Here is a 15774-nt window from a genome sequence, read left to right as displayed (position 1 = left end):
GCTCTGTAATTTCACTCCATGATTTCTGCTTTCTAGGTAAAATGACCTGACGAAGTCCAGTGAAGGAACTCATGAAAACCTTTCTCTGCCTGCTCCTCGCTTGGGCGTTATTGTGCTTTCAAGTAGAATGCTTTCTGTTCTCAGGTTCGACATTGCACCCAACAAGGAGGGTGATTTCCAACCCCCCGAAAACCTTGCGCAAGAAGGGTGGCGGGCTTCGATTGCTTAGTGCAGTGTCACGCCCGGAAAGCGGCAAGGATGAGATCAGAAGAGAAGGAGTAGCGCGAAGGAGCATGCTTGTCGTGAGCGCTGCTGCTCTCTCCGGGTTCTTTCTTCCTGTTGGAGAGCGCCGAGCCGCCGCCAAGCAGCCGCCTGGTCTCGTTTGGCGTCCGGTGTCTGGGCCAGAGGGGTCAGCGATCAGAACCAACATGAACGCTGCTGAATCGACTTATTCCCTGCGCTTCATAGAGTACCTTTCCAAATTTCTCCTGAATTATGATGCCAGCAGCATGGCACTGTGGAAGAGGAGAGGAGAGGAGCTTTCTGTGTTGCCGATGGACGCATATCAAGACAAGAGATTGGAGCAGTTCGCATCTTTCTCTGCCTCGGTGGAGTATGGGCTCAAGTCGTACAATGGGACGGAAGGAGCTGCGCGTCTGGTCAAGCTGCTGGTTCGAAGGTTTGGATCGGCCGATCGAGACGCCCTGCAGCAGATCGGCTTCCTCTTCACCTTGATGGACAAGTTCCAACCCACCCAAGAGATTCAGTCTGTGCTGTCAATGTGGGAGAACGCGAGCCTGACCAAAGTCTCGCTGGTATCACGAGGATCAGGGTACACAGGAGCTGCGCCTGAAGTCGATGTGCTGGTCGACTACGATCCTGCGGTCAAAGCTCAAGCGAAATGTCTCCTGCGGCCCAACGGAAAGATCCTAAGAGTGGAGGTTGAGGACGGGGGTGGAAACTTCTCGAAGCCTCCGCGTGTAGTGTTTGAGGGGCTTGATGAACTGGCCAAGATGGGGATGATGGAGGAAAATTTCAAGAAGCCCAAGGCAGAGGCTGTCGTGGAGGATGGGCGAGTAGTGGGAGTGAAGATGAAGGCGGCAGGGAGCGGGATCGGACGAGTTTCTAAGGAATATCTGCGAGTGAACTTCCTGCCCGACGAGTCGGAGGATCAGATGGCAGCAGCAGGAAGAGGATATGCTGTACTGGATAAAGAGGTAGATCGGATCGAGATCTTGAACCCGGGAGCTGGATATACAACTTCTTGCCCGTGGAAGGTAGACCTGGAACTGAGCGCTCTCTGAATGATGTAGGACGCAGGTCAAAGTACAATCTCCCATAGACTCGGGGGGAGACACGAACGGAACAACAGCAACGGCGATTGCCACCTTCGGACGACTCGGTATGTTGAGGTGATGGTGGACGGCATTTCTGAGTTACTTCAGGCAACACAAGTGCCAAGAAGGTTGCAATGAACTCACAGGACACCAAGACCATTGACGAAGTTCTGACGCGTCTTCTCCCTTCATCGGTCTTCTCGATTCTAAATCCTACAGCAGCTGCAAATGTCTCACCTGCTCTCACAGGTCCGCGTTGAGTATGATCCCTCCTCCAACCGCTTCTCCTTCGTCGAGAAGTCTCTTTTGGGCAACAACATCTCTACGCCCTTCGGGCCTCTGGGGAAAGTTTCTAGACGGGCTCCTATCGAGAAAGAGTCGAACCTAGATGGCAGGTCCTCTTCCTCCTCCTCCTCCTCCTCCTTCTCAACTCCTTGCAGTGTCTACTGGCGCCTTGCAGCGAGTGGAGCCATCTGTGCCAGCTTCGCGCACGCCGCTCTTGTTCCTCTTGACACCGTCAAGATCCGCATGCAGGTGAACACCTGCTGGGCCCTCGCGTGAGCGTGACGGCCTCTTGCAGACAGCACCACAGGGCACGTACGATGGGCTGCTGGATGCAGCAGTCAAAGTTTTGACTAAGGAAGGAGGGCTGACAGCTCTGCTCAGAGGCCTGCAGGTTCAAAACTGTGAGGCCTCCGTGAGTTTGACACGTCACGTCAGCCGGAGGTGGCTGGGTTCGGCATCTACGGGGCTCTGTCCTTCGGAGGTACAGAGTTCTTCAGGAGGTTCTTTGCGGATCTAGCTGGACCCAAGCTGGTCTGTCTGCTCAAATTGTGGTGGAAGAACTGAATGGTCCTCGCAGTCTCTGCTTTACCCTGTTCCCGTCGTTGTGTTGTCCAGCGTGACAGCTGCTGTCTTCGCGGCAGCAGCAGCTTGTCCATTCATGGCCGTCAAGACGAGGTGAAGCTCTGCTGTCTTCCAACCGCAGCTCATGCGATTGCCAGGCTGATCGCCGACGAAAAATTCGCTGGGAGCAGCCTGATCAAGGGATGGAACAGGATGCAGGAAGAGGAAGGGTGGTCTTCCCTGTTTAGTGGATTGGTGAGCAGGAGCAGAGGGGAGGAGTGAGGGGAGGAGGAGGAGCTGGAGGAGGAGGAAGTGAGAGCTTTTTCGCAGGTTCCAATGCTGGTTAAAGACGTTCTCTTCGTCATGTCCAAGTTTGCGGTCTTCGATGTGACCAAGACTAGCATCTTCCTCGCCTTCCCTGAACTCCGCGACGATCTCGGCTCCATCCTCTTCGTCTCGTTGGTCAGCGGTATCAGCTCGAGCAGAGCTGGGCGCGATTGTGACGATGTGTAGGGACGATAGCTGGGATGGTGTCGGCAGTGACGTCACAGCCGGGGGATTATCTCTTCGCCAAGGCTAGCGAGTCGAGAGGAGCGACACTGGGGAGCGCGTGGAGGACGTGGGTAGCGAGTAGGAGATGGGGAGATATCCTCATCGGCCTTCAGCCTCGCATCCTCTTCGGCGGCGCTCTCATCGCCCTCCAGTTCGTCATCTACGACTTCTGCCGGGTGAGCAGGAGGTCAGAAAGAGCAGGAGCCCAGCTGAATCCCAGTGTCAGGTCCAATTTCATGTCAGCCCCAACGACCTCAGCCAGTTCCTCGACGTCATGGCAGGCAAGACTCTCTCCTCCTGCTCCCTCTCTCCTCATCGCTCCTTGTCTTGCTCGTCTCTTCTCCTGATGCACCTGCAGGTGTCGCTGAGAACATGTAAAGTAGGAGCTGCCTCCCCCGCCTCTGCTTGCTCTTGTTATCATTATATTTCATTCCATGTCATCCTCCTGCTCTCCCTCTTTCCCCCTATGCTCCCGGAGGTCGCTGGATCCCTGCGGCCTCGAGGGCAGCGAGGGCATGGCTCCTTGCATCCGGCAACGCGCTTCCCATGAACTCTGAGAGACTCTTGGCTGCTCCGGTGGTGGTGACGAGCATCGAAACCTGAACAGACAGTCAGGTTCTCCTCCTCCTCCTCCTCCTCCTCCTCCTCCTCCTCCTCCTCCGCCTCCCCCGTCTCAGAGATTCAACGGTGATTGCTCCTCCTCCTCCTCCTCCTCCTCCTCCTCCTCCTCCAGCATCGCTCACATCGTCTTGGAGCTGTTTGTTGTGCGGGTCGAGCAAGAGCGCGCGCTTGAAGTCTGCTCTTCCCTCTTCGAAGTCACCGTGCCAGCACCTCCTGCGCCTTCGTCATCCCTGCTCCTCCCCTGCCTCTCGGGTCCTCACGCTGTGCCTCTGCGGACAAGCAGACGGAGTGCCAGCTTCGTGTTGAAGTGACCAGAAGGGTCGAGCAGCATCAGCGCCTCTGTGCTGTCCTCGATGCAGCGGACATACTCCTCCTTTGCGAGCCAGCAGGCTGCTCGGTTGGACAGAGCCTGAGGTGAAAGCTTGTGAGGGGACGCGAAACGAAAGACAAGGACGAGAAACAAGAGGAAGGAAACTAGAGGGACCTGAAAGCATCCTCCATCTGCATCGATGGCAGCATCGTATGCTCGAATGGCCTCATCGGTGTTCCCCTGCTTGAAAGCGCGGTCCCCCTCCTCCTTCGCCTTCACGTACGGATGCTGAGCGATCGCCTGCTCTCACAGTCAACGTTGTATATTGATGTTGCAGGACCCATATTCATCGACCTCCCCCCCCCCCCCTTCCACTGCCTGGTCCTCGGCCTCCCTCCTCACCTCTCGCAGCCCCTCCAGGTCGTCCTTGATCAGCTCGTTGTCTGGAAGGAGCTTACTCGCTGCGTCAAGATCCTGCAGGGCCTGCAAGGAGAGAGACAGTTAGAAGCTCCTCCTTCCTCTCGCTCATCGCAGGTCCACCAGGTCGAACATTCCCAAGCGCGTGTATGCTGTTCCGCGGCGCAGAAGACATCGAGCTCGCTTCTCCAGCTCCTGCGCCCAATCCTCGGGATCTTTCCCCTCCTTCTTCACCTGCACCCTTCTGTCAGCTACCTCTCTCCCCTCCTTGTCCTCCACCTTCTTGAAGAGGTCGAGAGCCTTGCTGGCGTCTGCTATGACGTCTGCAAAGAGGAAGAGGCGGAGGGAGCACAGGCTGCGGTTGCTATATGCCTGAGCGTTCCTGGTGTCCAATTGCAAGCAGCTAGTGTAGGCGTTGAGAGCTGCCCTGTAGTCCCTCGTCCTATAGAAATGATCTCCTCGCATCTTCAGCCATTGTGCCTGATCCTCATTGGGACCCCTGAATCATCATGATCATTAACAGCATCACAACACCGTCGTCATGGTAACCAACATCATCACCAACGACAACATCGACAACAACAAAAGTAAAAGCATCACGAACTCGCTTCACATCCTCATCCTGGTTGCGTCATCCACCCGCAATCAAAATCCCCAATGGACTTCTCCACAACCTCAACCCTTCACTACCCAGCGGCATACCTGGCGTCGGGGTTGGCCCGCTTCTTCTCGCGGTAGTCTTCCTCTTCGCGGACTTTGACCTCTTCGTCTGTCTCGATTCTTTCTCTGCTCCATCGGTCAGATTCCCCCACCTCCCTTCCTCCTCCTCCTCCTCCTCCTCGCCCCCGCCCCCCGCCCCTTATCATTTCCAAGACCTTGCGGGCAGGTTACGACGACCTTTGGTGAAGTTCAGCTCGACCCTTCCAGCTGAGCGAGGAGGAGGCAGCGCAGAGAGCGTGTCTCGATCCTTTTCCTCCTTCTCCTTCTCCTTTTGCAGTCTCAACTCCTCTTCCTGTTCAGAATTACCGTCTGGTCTTCCTTGTCCACCTCCACCAATCCCTCACCTCCTTCGTCTCGTACACTCTCAGCTGATCCTCTACCCATGGAGCAGCTTCCCTCGCAAGTGCCTCGTGCCGTTTTGCATCCTCAACCATACCAGCCTTGAAGTATGCGTCTCCAATCATTCTGTGCTTCTGCGCAACAGCCTCTGCATCCCATCTGAGGAGGAGAGTCATGGGGGATCGCCAGCAGAAAGAAGAGACCTGTTGAGAGAGGCTCCCTTCTTCCTTCCTAACAGCTTCTCTTCATCTGCCACGTCCGATCGTGAAGATTCTCTCTTGTTGGCCGGTTTGTCTTCATCATTTTCCTCCTCCTCTTCGACATTCTTCCCGGACGCAAGTTCCTTGCCCAAGTCACCTTCCTCTGCCTCCTTCTTGTTACGGCAGCTCTCCTCTTCCTCCACTGCTGGGTTCTTAGAAGAGCTACTGGCATCAGGTTTCTGTTTGGCTGTCATCGACAGCGGCATCACTCGTTCTGCCTCAAGTCGTCTGTGCTCCTTCGCCTTCTGCTCCTCGTCGACCTCCTGCTCCATTGCTTTCTTGATCTCCTCCTCCTCCTCCTCCTCCTCCTCCTCCTCTATCTCCTCTATCTGAGATTTCTTTGCACTAACCTCATCTCGTCTTTCGATCGATGCTTCCTTGTCTTTCTTCCTAATGTCAAACTCTGGTACTGGTTCAGCCTTGAGCGAGTTTGCCATGGCGCTACTTCTTGCTGTCTTCTTGTGGTAACTGCCAGGGAGCGGAATGAGTCCATCTTTCTCCTCGAAGGGATCGACGTCTCCCTCCACCAGCTGCTTGTCAAAGTAAGTCGAAACCTGCTCATCCTCAGCACCTCTGCCCGCAGCCTCCTTCGCTTCCTTGGTATCAACCCACTCGTACAGCTGCTTCTCCGCATCTTTCTTGTGCAGCTCAGCAAGGCGCTCAATGACTCTCTTCTCGTCCTTCTCTAGATCCCACTGCTTGTGGAACACGTAATCATCGTCCTGCCGTTTCTTCTCCTTTGTGTCCTCGTAGCGCCGCGCGTCTCTCTGGCTTTTCTCTCGAATCGAAGCCTCCCGCCTCTCTTTCACCGATGCAGCGTCTCCAGCCGCCTTCAGCTGACCCCAGATTCCCTTGTCTTTCTTTCGCGCTTTGATCGAAACAACACCCGGCAGAACAGTGGCCTTGCTGGTTGATTCATCGATATCCTTGTACAAGTCAAGCTGCAAAGCAATCAACAACAAATCACCGCGAAAAACTCTCATTTGCTCACTTGCAGGAAGTATGGTGGAGATGTCACTTTGATCATAGCATCTGTGCATTCCACCCGGGTATTCCTTGTCGATCCAGCTGCACTTGAAAGAATGACTTCTACAGAGCAGCTTTCTTCATCTTCATTCCACTTGAACTGTGGAGTGAGAGGCATCCTGCAGAAGAAACGCTCAGCCGTGCTCTGATGTCGGTCTCATTCACTACACGTGACATAATGCTAACTCTCTGCCACTAATCTCCCTTCAAAATGTGCTTCGCAGCAATTGTAACATCGTGAGCTGATTTTCTTCATCTCTCACGTTTCATCCAGAGTTGTCATTGGTCCGTCCGATCTTTCTAGAATGCTCACACTTTCATGGCTCTCTTTCTCATAGCTTGATCACATGTTCCTTTCTCTTCTTGTCTGATCTCTCTCCTCGTCTCTTCTGTGCCATACACATTGCTGCACAAGGTCTACACGCCATCGTATGCGTTGGAAATGGGGCCCTCATCTCCACCAATGACCCAGATTTAGCCCTCATCCCCGCGTCTTCCCCATCCGACGATGCCGCCAAAACCAGTGTGCCAGGGGTCATCGGCCAATCCTTTCGAGGGGTAGTCAATAGGGGGTGGGGTATTTCATAGGGGTGTATTTGAAGGGATTTGCCAGGGTCGCAAGAGGGGTAGTAAGTGGTGGAGCTTTGGCGCGGCCCCTCCGAAAGTTTGTCGGTGAAAAAGGCGGGAAATGGCGGGAAGAGGGAAGAAGGTTCAGGAGGCAGAAGATGACGTAGCATGTTTGATGAGAGGAAACATGCGAGAATATCACGAATGGTAGAGATGGGAAGACTTTCTGATGATGTCTTGTTTCGAAGGGAGGCATTGTTGTGCAGAAATGGTGGAGCATGTAGAAGGCTGATGAAGTGAAGTTGGGCTGAGCATGAGTAAACAAGTTTAGAAATATACAACAGTGAATGCAATCATCAGTCAGTATTGTTTGGTTGTAACTTGATGCTGTCACAGTTTCTTCGGAGATGCCAGCACGCGATGACGACGGACGAGGATGTCTGTACAAGCTCGTAGTCCAAAATTTCAAAAGTTATGCTGGATACCTTGAGATCGGTCCATTCAAAGATTTCACATGTGTGATCGGACCGAATGGATCAGGTGAGTTTATCTTTTAAGATATCTGCTCAGTCAGCTTGTGATCTCTCGCCAGGGAAATCGAACTTGATGGATGCAATCAGCTTCGTTGTTGGAGTGACAGCCACTACGCTCAGAGGATCGAGGATTGCGGATTTTCGATCAAATTTGAGCACTGCCAGTGCATCTCCAACCTCTGTGTCGCTCTTCTACCGAGGACCTGAGAAGGGGTAAGTGATTCATTACTATCACCACTTGAATTTTAACCAGCAACAACTAGATCTGGCAAATTCGATGAGATTCAGTTCACCAGAACGATTACTTCACGCGACACAAGCGAATATAAAATTGACAATAAGAAAGTCGACGAGAAAGAGTACCAGAGGAGATTGAAATCTATTGGTCTGCTGGTGAAATCTCGCAACTTCCTGGTTTTTCAGAACGAAGTCGAAGCGGTTGCCCAAAAGACCCCAAAACAACTCACTGAACTGCTAGAAAGAATTTCTGGTTCGGAGGATCTCAAGCAGCAGTACGAGGAACTTATGGAGCAAAAAAGTGCTGCATCTCAAACCGCTGTTGCAGTTTACAAACGCAGCCTTTTGGTCTCGAACGAGAAGAAACAGTGCAAAGAACAGGTGAAGGAGGCAAACACTTATGAGAAGATGCTCAACGACTTGAATGATCTGAAAACCCATCACGTTCTTTTTGATTTGTATCAGATTGAAAAGCAGATCGAAAGCCACGCAACAGAAGCTGAAACCTTGGGAGAAAAGCTTGAAGAATGCTCCAAAAATTGCAAAGCAGTATCCAATGCAGCAGACAAAAAGTCGAAAAAAAAGGCTGAAAAGCAAAAAGAGTGGTCAGTGATTGACAAGAAAGTTGATGACCTTGAAAAGAAAGTGAAGAGTATCCAACGACAAGATCTTCTCAAGCTGTCAACAGAGATAAGCTCAAGAAAAGCTGACATCACCAAAAATTCTGAGGAAATGAAGAATTCGAAAGAAAAACTCCAGGAGATGACTCAAAAACTCAAGTCTGAAGAAAAAGAACGAGATGACCTCGAAGCTGCTCTCAAGGAGATTGAGTCCAAAAGCAAGAAAAGAGGTATTGATCTGGTTGGAGAACAGGTCTCGGAGTACAACCAGTTGAAATCCAAAGCTTTTCAAATGTCTCACAAAGCCAAAACAGCATTGGAAAGGACAGAAAGGGCTGATCAAGAAGCAAAACGTCAACTTGAGACATTGGAAGTGTCAATGAAGCGTTGTCAACAACGGATCGATCATCTCAGCAGCAAGATCAAGGATGAGTCTGCAGTCAATAGCAAGAATCTGAACAAGCTGCAGGTGAAATTGTGCTTTTCAGTTGATATTATCTGATATACATCAGGGGTTGAACGAAGAGAAGCACAAGTGCAGCAGCGAATTGACGGATGTCACAGCGAAATTGAAGGACGAATACGCCAGAAAGAAGGTGAAGCGATAAGAAATTTGAACAATACTTTTGACCTGAATCAAGGTCCTGGTAAACGAGAACCGCGAATTGCAAGAAAAGATTCGAGAGGCAAGCTTTGACCACCACCAGAATCAAAGAGACGAGCAATTTAAGATCAGACTGGAACACCTATCCAGCTCGTTCCCTGGTATTCGCGGACGTGTGATGGACTTGTGCAAAGTCCGCCAACGACAACATGAGCTTGCAATGGCGATAACCATGGAGGGTAATATGGATGCAGTCGTCATCGACAAGGAAGAAACTGCTCGTCGTTGTATTGAGCATCTGAAGGAGCAGAAAGCTCCAGCGATGACGTTTCTTCCTTTGGATACCCTTACTGCAAAACCTCCTGACGAGAGGTACTCCCTTCGATTGCAAAGCTATTTGTTTTGATACTGACGCTGAATCAGATTGAGAATGATTCAAGGAGCTAAGCTTGCATTGGATTGTATCGAATACGAAAAATCTGTGGAAAAAGCGATGTGGTATGTCACGGGCAATACTGTCTTGGTACCTACATTGCAGGATGCAAAAAATTTGGCATATCAGTCCCAATCAGTTGGTTCATTGAGATGCAAGGTAATATTCTCCCAAATTGTTAAATTGTGACATGATTTCCTCAGGTTGTAAGCCATGATGGTGCATTGATTTCAAAATCAGGAACGATGACGGGAGGAGACAATTCACATTTGCAATCGAAAGCCCAACGATGGCAAGCAAACGAACTCGATAAGCTGAGAGAAAAATTAGAAAAATGCAGCAGAGAACAGGAAGTAAGACATTTATAGCTGATCTATCGCATAACTGATGAACTCTTGATTTGCAGTCAGTCAGCAAAACAATTGAAGTTCTGGAGAGGGCTAAATTTGGCCTTGAAAAGAAGCTTTCAGAAAATTCCGCCGAACTCACTGCGGCTCAAAGACTGAAAGAGATCCACGATATTGACCAGAAAAATTTGGAAAAGGAGGTGAATATTCACAAGAAACAACTGGAGACACTTGCTCCCAACATCCAACACATGAAACGAGAAATCGATTCGCAGAGAAAAACTCTTGAAGAAGACAGGGCTGCGCTTGACAAAATCCATGATATGGTTTATCGGGACTTCTGCAAGAAGATGGGTATCAAGAGCATCGCTGAATTTGAAGGTGGATCCTTGAAAGAACAGCGTGAAGTCCAAAGCAGAATCAACGATCTTACCCAGCAGGTGATCTTTTGTTACTGTGACAAAAGGTCACTGACTACATGCTAATCTGCATAGAAAGCGAAAGTTGAAGGCGTCATTGCCAAATCCAAGTCAAATTACTCTGCGTACGTCAAGCTGCTTGAGGACAAGAAGCAAGAAACAAAAAAACTTGAGGAAGAAATTGCGTCTCTCAAAAGCAAAGAAGAATCAAGCAAGAAGAAGATGAAGGAAGCCATGGATGCAAAGGAAGAAGAATTGAGAAAGCAAAAAGCAATTAAGGAGGAGATCGATGAAATTGAGAAGGAGTACAAGGAGATTACCAAGGTTTTGAAAAAAGCTAATGAAGATCGTGAGGAAATTTCAAGACAATTGGAAAAGGCTGAAGCCCAGATGCAACGATTGCGGGACAAAAGAAATGGAGTCTTTGAGCAATGTAAAATGGATGAAATCGAAATTCCCACGAGGAAGAAAAAAGATGGAAGCACTGATGACGATGAAGAAGACAACATGGATATCGAAGCTGGTCATAGCCAAACTGCCAAAGAGATCAGACAAGAAGTGTTGCAATCTCGCATAGATTTTTCGAAACTGCCAAGGGAGCATAAGCGTGATCTTGGTGAGAAAGACCAAGAAAAGATACGGTCGGACCTTGAAGAGAAGCAAAAAAAGATCAACGAAACGCTCCAGACGATGAATCCAAATATGAAGGCGCATGAACAGCTCAAAGAGATCGAAGAAAGATACGAAGCTGTGCAGCAGGAACTGTCATCTGCCAAACAGAATTCGCAGGATTTAACAAAGCAATTCGAAGATGTCAAGCAGAAAAGATGCGAGTTGTTTAACAAATGCTTCGACCACGTCAAAGGATGTATCGACGAGATTTACAAGGAGCTCACATGCGATCCAACGAAAGTTGAACAGAGCGTTGGTGGATCTGCATATCTTACCCTCAACAATCAGGAGGAGCCCTACATGGATGGTATTAAGTATGACACCATTCCTCCGGGCAAACGCTTTATGGACATGACTCATCTCTCGGGAGGAGAGAAGACGGTTGCGGCGCTTGCGCTTCTTTTCGCCATCAACAGCTACTGTCCAGCTCCCTTCATCGTTCTCGACGAGGTGGATGCAGCTCTAGACGCTCGCAATGTGGCAAAAGTCACTCGTTACATCCAATCGCGAAGGCACGAGCAGCAATGTGTAATCATCTCTCTCAAAGAGCGTTTCTACGAAAAGGCAGACGGGCTGGTTGGCATATGCAGAGACATAACGGGAGGTCACAGCAACGTCTTTACGCTCGACCTGTCCATGTATGAGGACGGCATTCAGTGATCCGATCAAAGAGTGATACTTCGCTCGGATATCGAAATTTTGTACAAGTAAAGAAAAAGATGAAGCGCTTGTCGAGATTCAACACAGAAGCAGCATCATGTAGCTGAGTCCAATGAAGATTCTCCATCGCATCATCGACCTTCATTGCTGCCTATAGTCATATCCGAAGGAGCTGCGCCCGGCGTCGTTGCTGCTGCGCCATCCATGTGCTGAGGAGGAAAACACTCAATGATTTGCGAGGCAGTCAACGTCATCGATCACTTACGAGGATGCCAAAAGCTCCCATAGAAGTCGTGTCCACTCCCCTCTCCATCGAACGATGCCATAGCTACGTCATGGTCAGGACAGGGATCCGATACATCCAGAAGGTACCCGTTGCAGCGTCACCGATGTTCAAGCCATAATCACCGTAGCTGCTCCCCCTCGAGTTGCAGTACTGCGAGAGATGTCAACCCCAGGGATTCACTGGCGAACAGACGTTTTGGTTCTCCTCAGTTCAATTCACATTAAAGTTTTTTTACACCCGACAACAAGTACATCAGTGAACTGAACCTCACTCACACTGGCTACCACGTTGCAGAGAGAGGGAGAGGGAGGGAGGGAGGGAGGGAGGGAGAGAGAGAGGAGGGAGGGGAGGATTGCCTCGTATCAACTTCTGCACATCATGCTGCATAATTACTCTGACCAACCCCATCTTGTATAGATTGTCTTCTGCATTACAAAACCCTTCGGGTCCAAACATCATGCACTCTCCCTCTCCCTCCCTCTCTCTCCCTCCCTCCCTTCCTCCCTCATTGCATCACCTGAGATCCTGGGCCCGAGCATCCCATGGGCGAGTCAAGCTCGATGCTGGCCAGCAGCGCGAACATGACAAGAGCTAAATCGGGTTCGGCGGAAAGGTTGGTTTGGTTGTAGTATTGAAACTATAAATTTTTCATATGAAACGTTGTATATACTACAAAATATCAAAAATTTCCTATAAACTTATTGAAGCGACTGCTCAGGCGACAGGGAAGGACGAGGAAGGGGGGGGGGGTAGAAGAAGGAACACCAGATATGACGAGAGAGTAAGTGCAAGGAAATGATGTCAGAGAGTGAATTTAGATAGCTACCATAGAGGGCAAACACTTGAAATCATTCTGATCATGACATGACAAACACTTTTGACAGGAATGATCTCTTAGAATCGGTTTCATCCAGAGCTGATGATATCCCTTGCTGGTTGACGGGAGCAAAGGAAATGAAAGGCAGGTCCATTCGGACCCTTGCATGCTTGTGCTTTTGGCTTTTTCCAGCTGTGTGGCGAGGGGTTGCCCAGGATGCGGAGGCAGACCTGGATGTCAAGACCGGGTGCTTGGTCCTGGATGGAAAGAGCATGCACGAGTTTGGAAGCGAGCTTCCCTTTCTGCATGTCTCCATGGCACATTGCATGGAGGAAGTTGATCGGTCGGGGGGTCAAGTCAAACTCATGACAAGGCTGGATGGGGAGGATCTGAGATCCTACGATTTTCAACCTCAACCCCTCCTGATCACCCTCCCGCTGCTTCTTGCAGGCCCTCACGAGTTTGCGGTGTCGTTGAGAGCGATGGAGGAGGATGGCAGCATGAGAGATGAGGATGCTATCGACGAGCAGTTCTTCCTCTTCTTCACCTGCGACTTCCGCCCCCGGCTGAACTGGGTCTTCCCTCCAGCTGGGTATGTCTTCAAGCGAAACTCGCAGAGGTTCCTCCGTTTCACCGTGGACGATGTCGGTGACCCGAGCCGCTGCCAAGAAGGATCGACGTCATGCTCGGGGTACGAGCCCATGGCCTACCATGTGTCCTACTATGTGAACGGGGAGAAGATGGGGGAGAGGATGAGGAGTGTCTACTTCCTGGGGCTGAGCTTCTTGCCGGACGGACATCATACTGCCTACGTGGAGGTTTCAGACAAGCACAATCAGCCTCTGGGGATCAATCACTCGGTCTCCTTCAGCATTGCGAGTGACGAAGAATATCTCGAGGATGGGGAGATGGCGGAAGTTGAAACTCCATGCCCCGAAACAAGATGTCCGAACGACTGCGGGGAGATGGGGAGGAGATCTGAGAGTCACTGTGTCTGTGCCCCAGATTGGACAGGAGAGCGATGTGAACATCATCTACTGAGCCATCTGGCCTACCTCCCCACCAGCGACCCTCACATGGCTGGCGATCGCTGCGTCAAGGTAACATGCCATGGCGGCGGGGATGGAGATGGTGAAGTGTCGGGCAGAGCAAGGTCTGGGAGGAGATGGCAGAGGAGCTGCGAGTGCGATTGGAACAGCTTCAACACGCTACCGATCATCGTCAATGCAGAAACTCTTCTCGCATCTCAGTAGTTCGCATCCGGGGAACCAACGGGCATACCGGGTTTGCCTCATTCGTGGAGCAGGTAGAAAACCTTGCGATAGATGCTCCTGACGCTTCTCCTGTTCGCAACCCCACGGCGATTCAAGATCGCTGGAGCACTGGCGGGAGCTTTCCGCAACGGCACGATGCTCTACGTGAGAGATTTCTGTGACTACCTCTATCACCGCGGTTGCCCTCGAAGATCCACAGAGCAGGAAGATCTCTCCTGCTACTTCCAGCCCTTGTTCTCAGGTATCCCAGCCCCCTCCTTTCCCCTCCTTCCCCTCTGAAAGGCTGCAGGATGCAGTCCTGAAGACGTCAGCCGGCATGATAGCACAGAGGTGATTCCAAGAGGGGATGAGACTCGGCCCGGGAGAGGGAGAGGGAGAGGGAGAGGGAGAGGGAGAGGGAGAGGGAGAGGGAGAGGGATAGGAGGTGTAAGGAGGATAGCGCAGGTGTTGGAGCACATCGAAGACTACAAACCTCCTGCTGACTTCGAATCATGGGGTTTCTTCTGGTGGAATTCATATCTGCTCAGCTTCATCATGGCTCCTAACAGGAAGCTTGTGGTAACAGACCCTCCTCCTTCAGTCTCAAGTCCTTCATCGCTCCTCCCCTCTCCGCTCGTCTCGTCTCCTCTCGTCTCCGCCCCTCTCTGCTCCGCGCCTCGCCTCGCCTCGCCTCTTGCAAGTTTCAGTTCCGCCATCGCTCTTCTCATGTTCCTTTTGCCCTTGCATGTCTCCTTCATTGACCTCTTTCATGTTCGTTTCTCTCCGACTCTTTGGCCCTCCTTCCCTCCTCCGCTTCCTCCTCTCACTCTTCCCTGCTCAGGGGCTCCTTCGAGCTGCCAAATCGGCCTTGAGCTTTCGGAATCCGATCATAGGAGTTCACGTGAGGAGAGGAGATTCCTGCAAGCTGAAAGCAAGTCCGGGGTGAGAGAGGCAGGAGGAGGAGCAGCAGCAGCAGTAGCAGGTAGAGGAGTATGAGCAGCAGCAGCAGCAGCAGCAGCAGCAGCAGCAGGACAGGAGGAGCCCTTTGAAGTTGGTAATGAGGGTGGAGGAGGACGGTGATATTTTGGGGGAGAGCAGGGGGTTCGCAATCCAGGAAGGAGATTTAGCGTAAGAGTCTTTCTGGTCGGCAGGTATGGGATGCCACTGGCAAGCTGCAAGCACTTCAGGGACTTTATGCCGCACGTGCGGAACATTTCAGCCTTATATGGGGTCAAGACCGTGTTTGTCACCTCTGACAGTCCTTCCGTCTACACTGAGACAGCAGAGGTGAGAAGAATTGGGAGGAAAGAGGGAGAGGGAGAGGGAGAGGGAGAGGGAGAGGGGGAGGGAGAGGAGAGGGAGAGGGAGAGGGGGAGGGGGAGGGGGAGGGAGAGGGAGAGGGAGAGGGCTGAGCTTGCTGTCAGTTTGAAGGAGAAGGATTCACCTTCCTCTTCTCGAGGGCGGACAGAGAGTTTCTAAGTCACGACTGGCTGCTCGAGATGCGCCTTAGGATGGCGCTAGTCGACCGCAAGCAAGTCGCTGAGGCCACTCTAACTGACATCCTCCTCCTCGCGGAGTGTGATTACCTTATCCTCGGCCTGCAGAGCGGGTAGCTCGTCCCAGCGCCATGTCCTAGTCCTCAGTCCCTGCTGCAGGTACAGCCGGCTCGCCTTGTCTCTAGCTGCTGCTCGCAAAGGTTTCGTGCCGCCCTACGTCTCCATGGACTACCCTTGGATGCCGCGATTCGGCATGACGGGGCCTCGACCGCCATGGCGGGAGTGGTGGAGGTAAGACCAACTCAGTTAATTATCAACTTGAGATCTTCTCTCTATCCGTTACACTAGGGCCATGTGACATGGCTCGCACTCCTCTCGCTTCATCCTCCTTCTTCACTCCTC

General features: G+C 51.5%; 4 protein-coding genes across 4 annotated transcripts; 3 read left to right on the top strand and 1 right to left on the bottom strand.

Annotated features, from left to right (window-relative positions):
• The first annotated feature begins 1359 nt into the window (after positions 1-1359).
• On the top strand, positions 1360-3174 carry GUITHDRAFT_90757 (hypothetical protein). Its single transcript, XM_005820329.1, has 12 exons — positions 1360-1402; positions 1446-1531; positions 1587-1732; positions 1778-1871; positions 1918-2013; positions 2058-2153; positions 2200-2297; positions 2342-2438; positions 2514-2652; positions 2697-2911; positions 2962-3016; positions 3094-3174. Exons 2-12 carry the CDS (start codon positions 1472-1474, stop codon positions 3111-3113), a joined length of 1116 nt encoding a protein of 371 aa, XP_005820386.1. The 5' UTR covers positions 1360-1402; positions 1446-1471; the 3' UTR covers positions 3114-3174.
• A 25-nt stretch (positions 3175-3199) lies between these two features.
• On the bottom strand, positions 3200-6546 carry GUITHDRAFT_147945 (hypothetical protein; the record flags this gene model as incomplete). The annotated part of the gene is made up of 12 exons (XM_005820328.1): positions 3200-3334; positions 3479-3569; positions 3617-3765; positions 3841-3966; positions 4069-4149; positions 4207-4582; positions 4786-4869; positions 4959-5095; positions 5148-5301; positions 5346-5956; positions 6071-6343; positions 6394-6546. 12 exons carry the CDS (start codon positions 6544-6546, stop codon positions 3200-3202), a joined length of 2370 nt encoding a protein of 789 aa, XP_005820385.1.
• An 856-nt stretch (positions 6547-7402) lies between these two features.
• On the top strand, positions 7403-11520 carry Smc1 (sister chromatid cohesin complex subunit, structural maintenance of chromosome 1, SMC1; the record flags this gene model as incomplete). The annotated part of the gene is made up of 9 exons (XM_005820327.1): positions 7403-7535; positions 7588-7741; positions 7792-8854; positions 8898-8981; positions 9027-9361; positions 9413-9581; positions 9626-9775; positions 9829-10209; positions 10264-11520. 9 exons carry the CDS (start codon positions 7403-7405, stop codon positions 11518-11520), a joined length of 3726 nt encoding a protein of 1241 aa, XP_005820384.1.
• Positions 11521-12348: 828 nt separating this feature from the next.
• GUITHDRAFT_120407 (hypothetical protein) lies at positions 12349-14231 on the top strand (the record flags this gene model as incomplete). Its single annotated transcript, XM_005820326.1, has 5 exons — positions 12349-12406; positions 12816-13723; positions 13771-14041; positions 14097-14138; positions 14194-14231. The coding sequence occupies 5 exons, from the start codon at positions 12349-12351 to the stop codon at positions 14229-14231; spliced, it is 1317 nt and encodes a 438-aa protein (XP_005820383.1).
• Positions 14232-15774: the final 1543 nt, after the last annotated feature.

The sequence above is a fragment of the Guillardia theta genome (assembly GCF_000315625.1).
Source record: "Guillardia theta CCMP2712 unplaced genomic scaffold GUITHscaffold_181, whole genome shotgun sequence".
NCBI lineage: Eukaryota > Cryptophyceae > Pyrenomonadales > Geminigeraceae > Guillardia > Guillardia theta.
The sequence above is the reverse complement of the archived record's forward strand: the minus strand, read 5'-3'. Positions and strand labels throughout refer to the sequence as shown.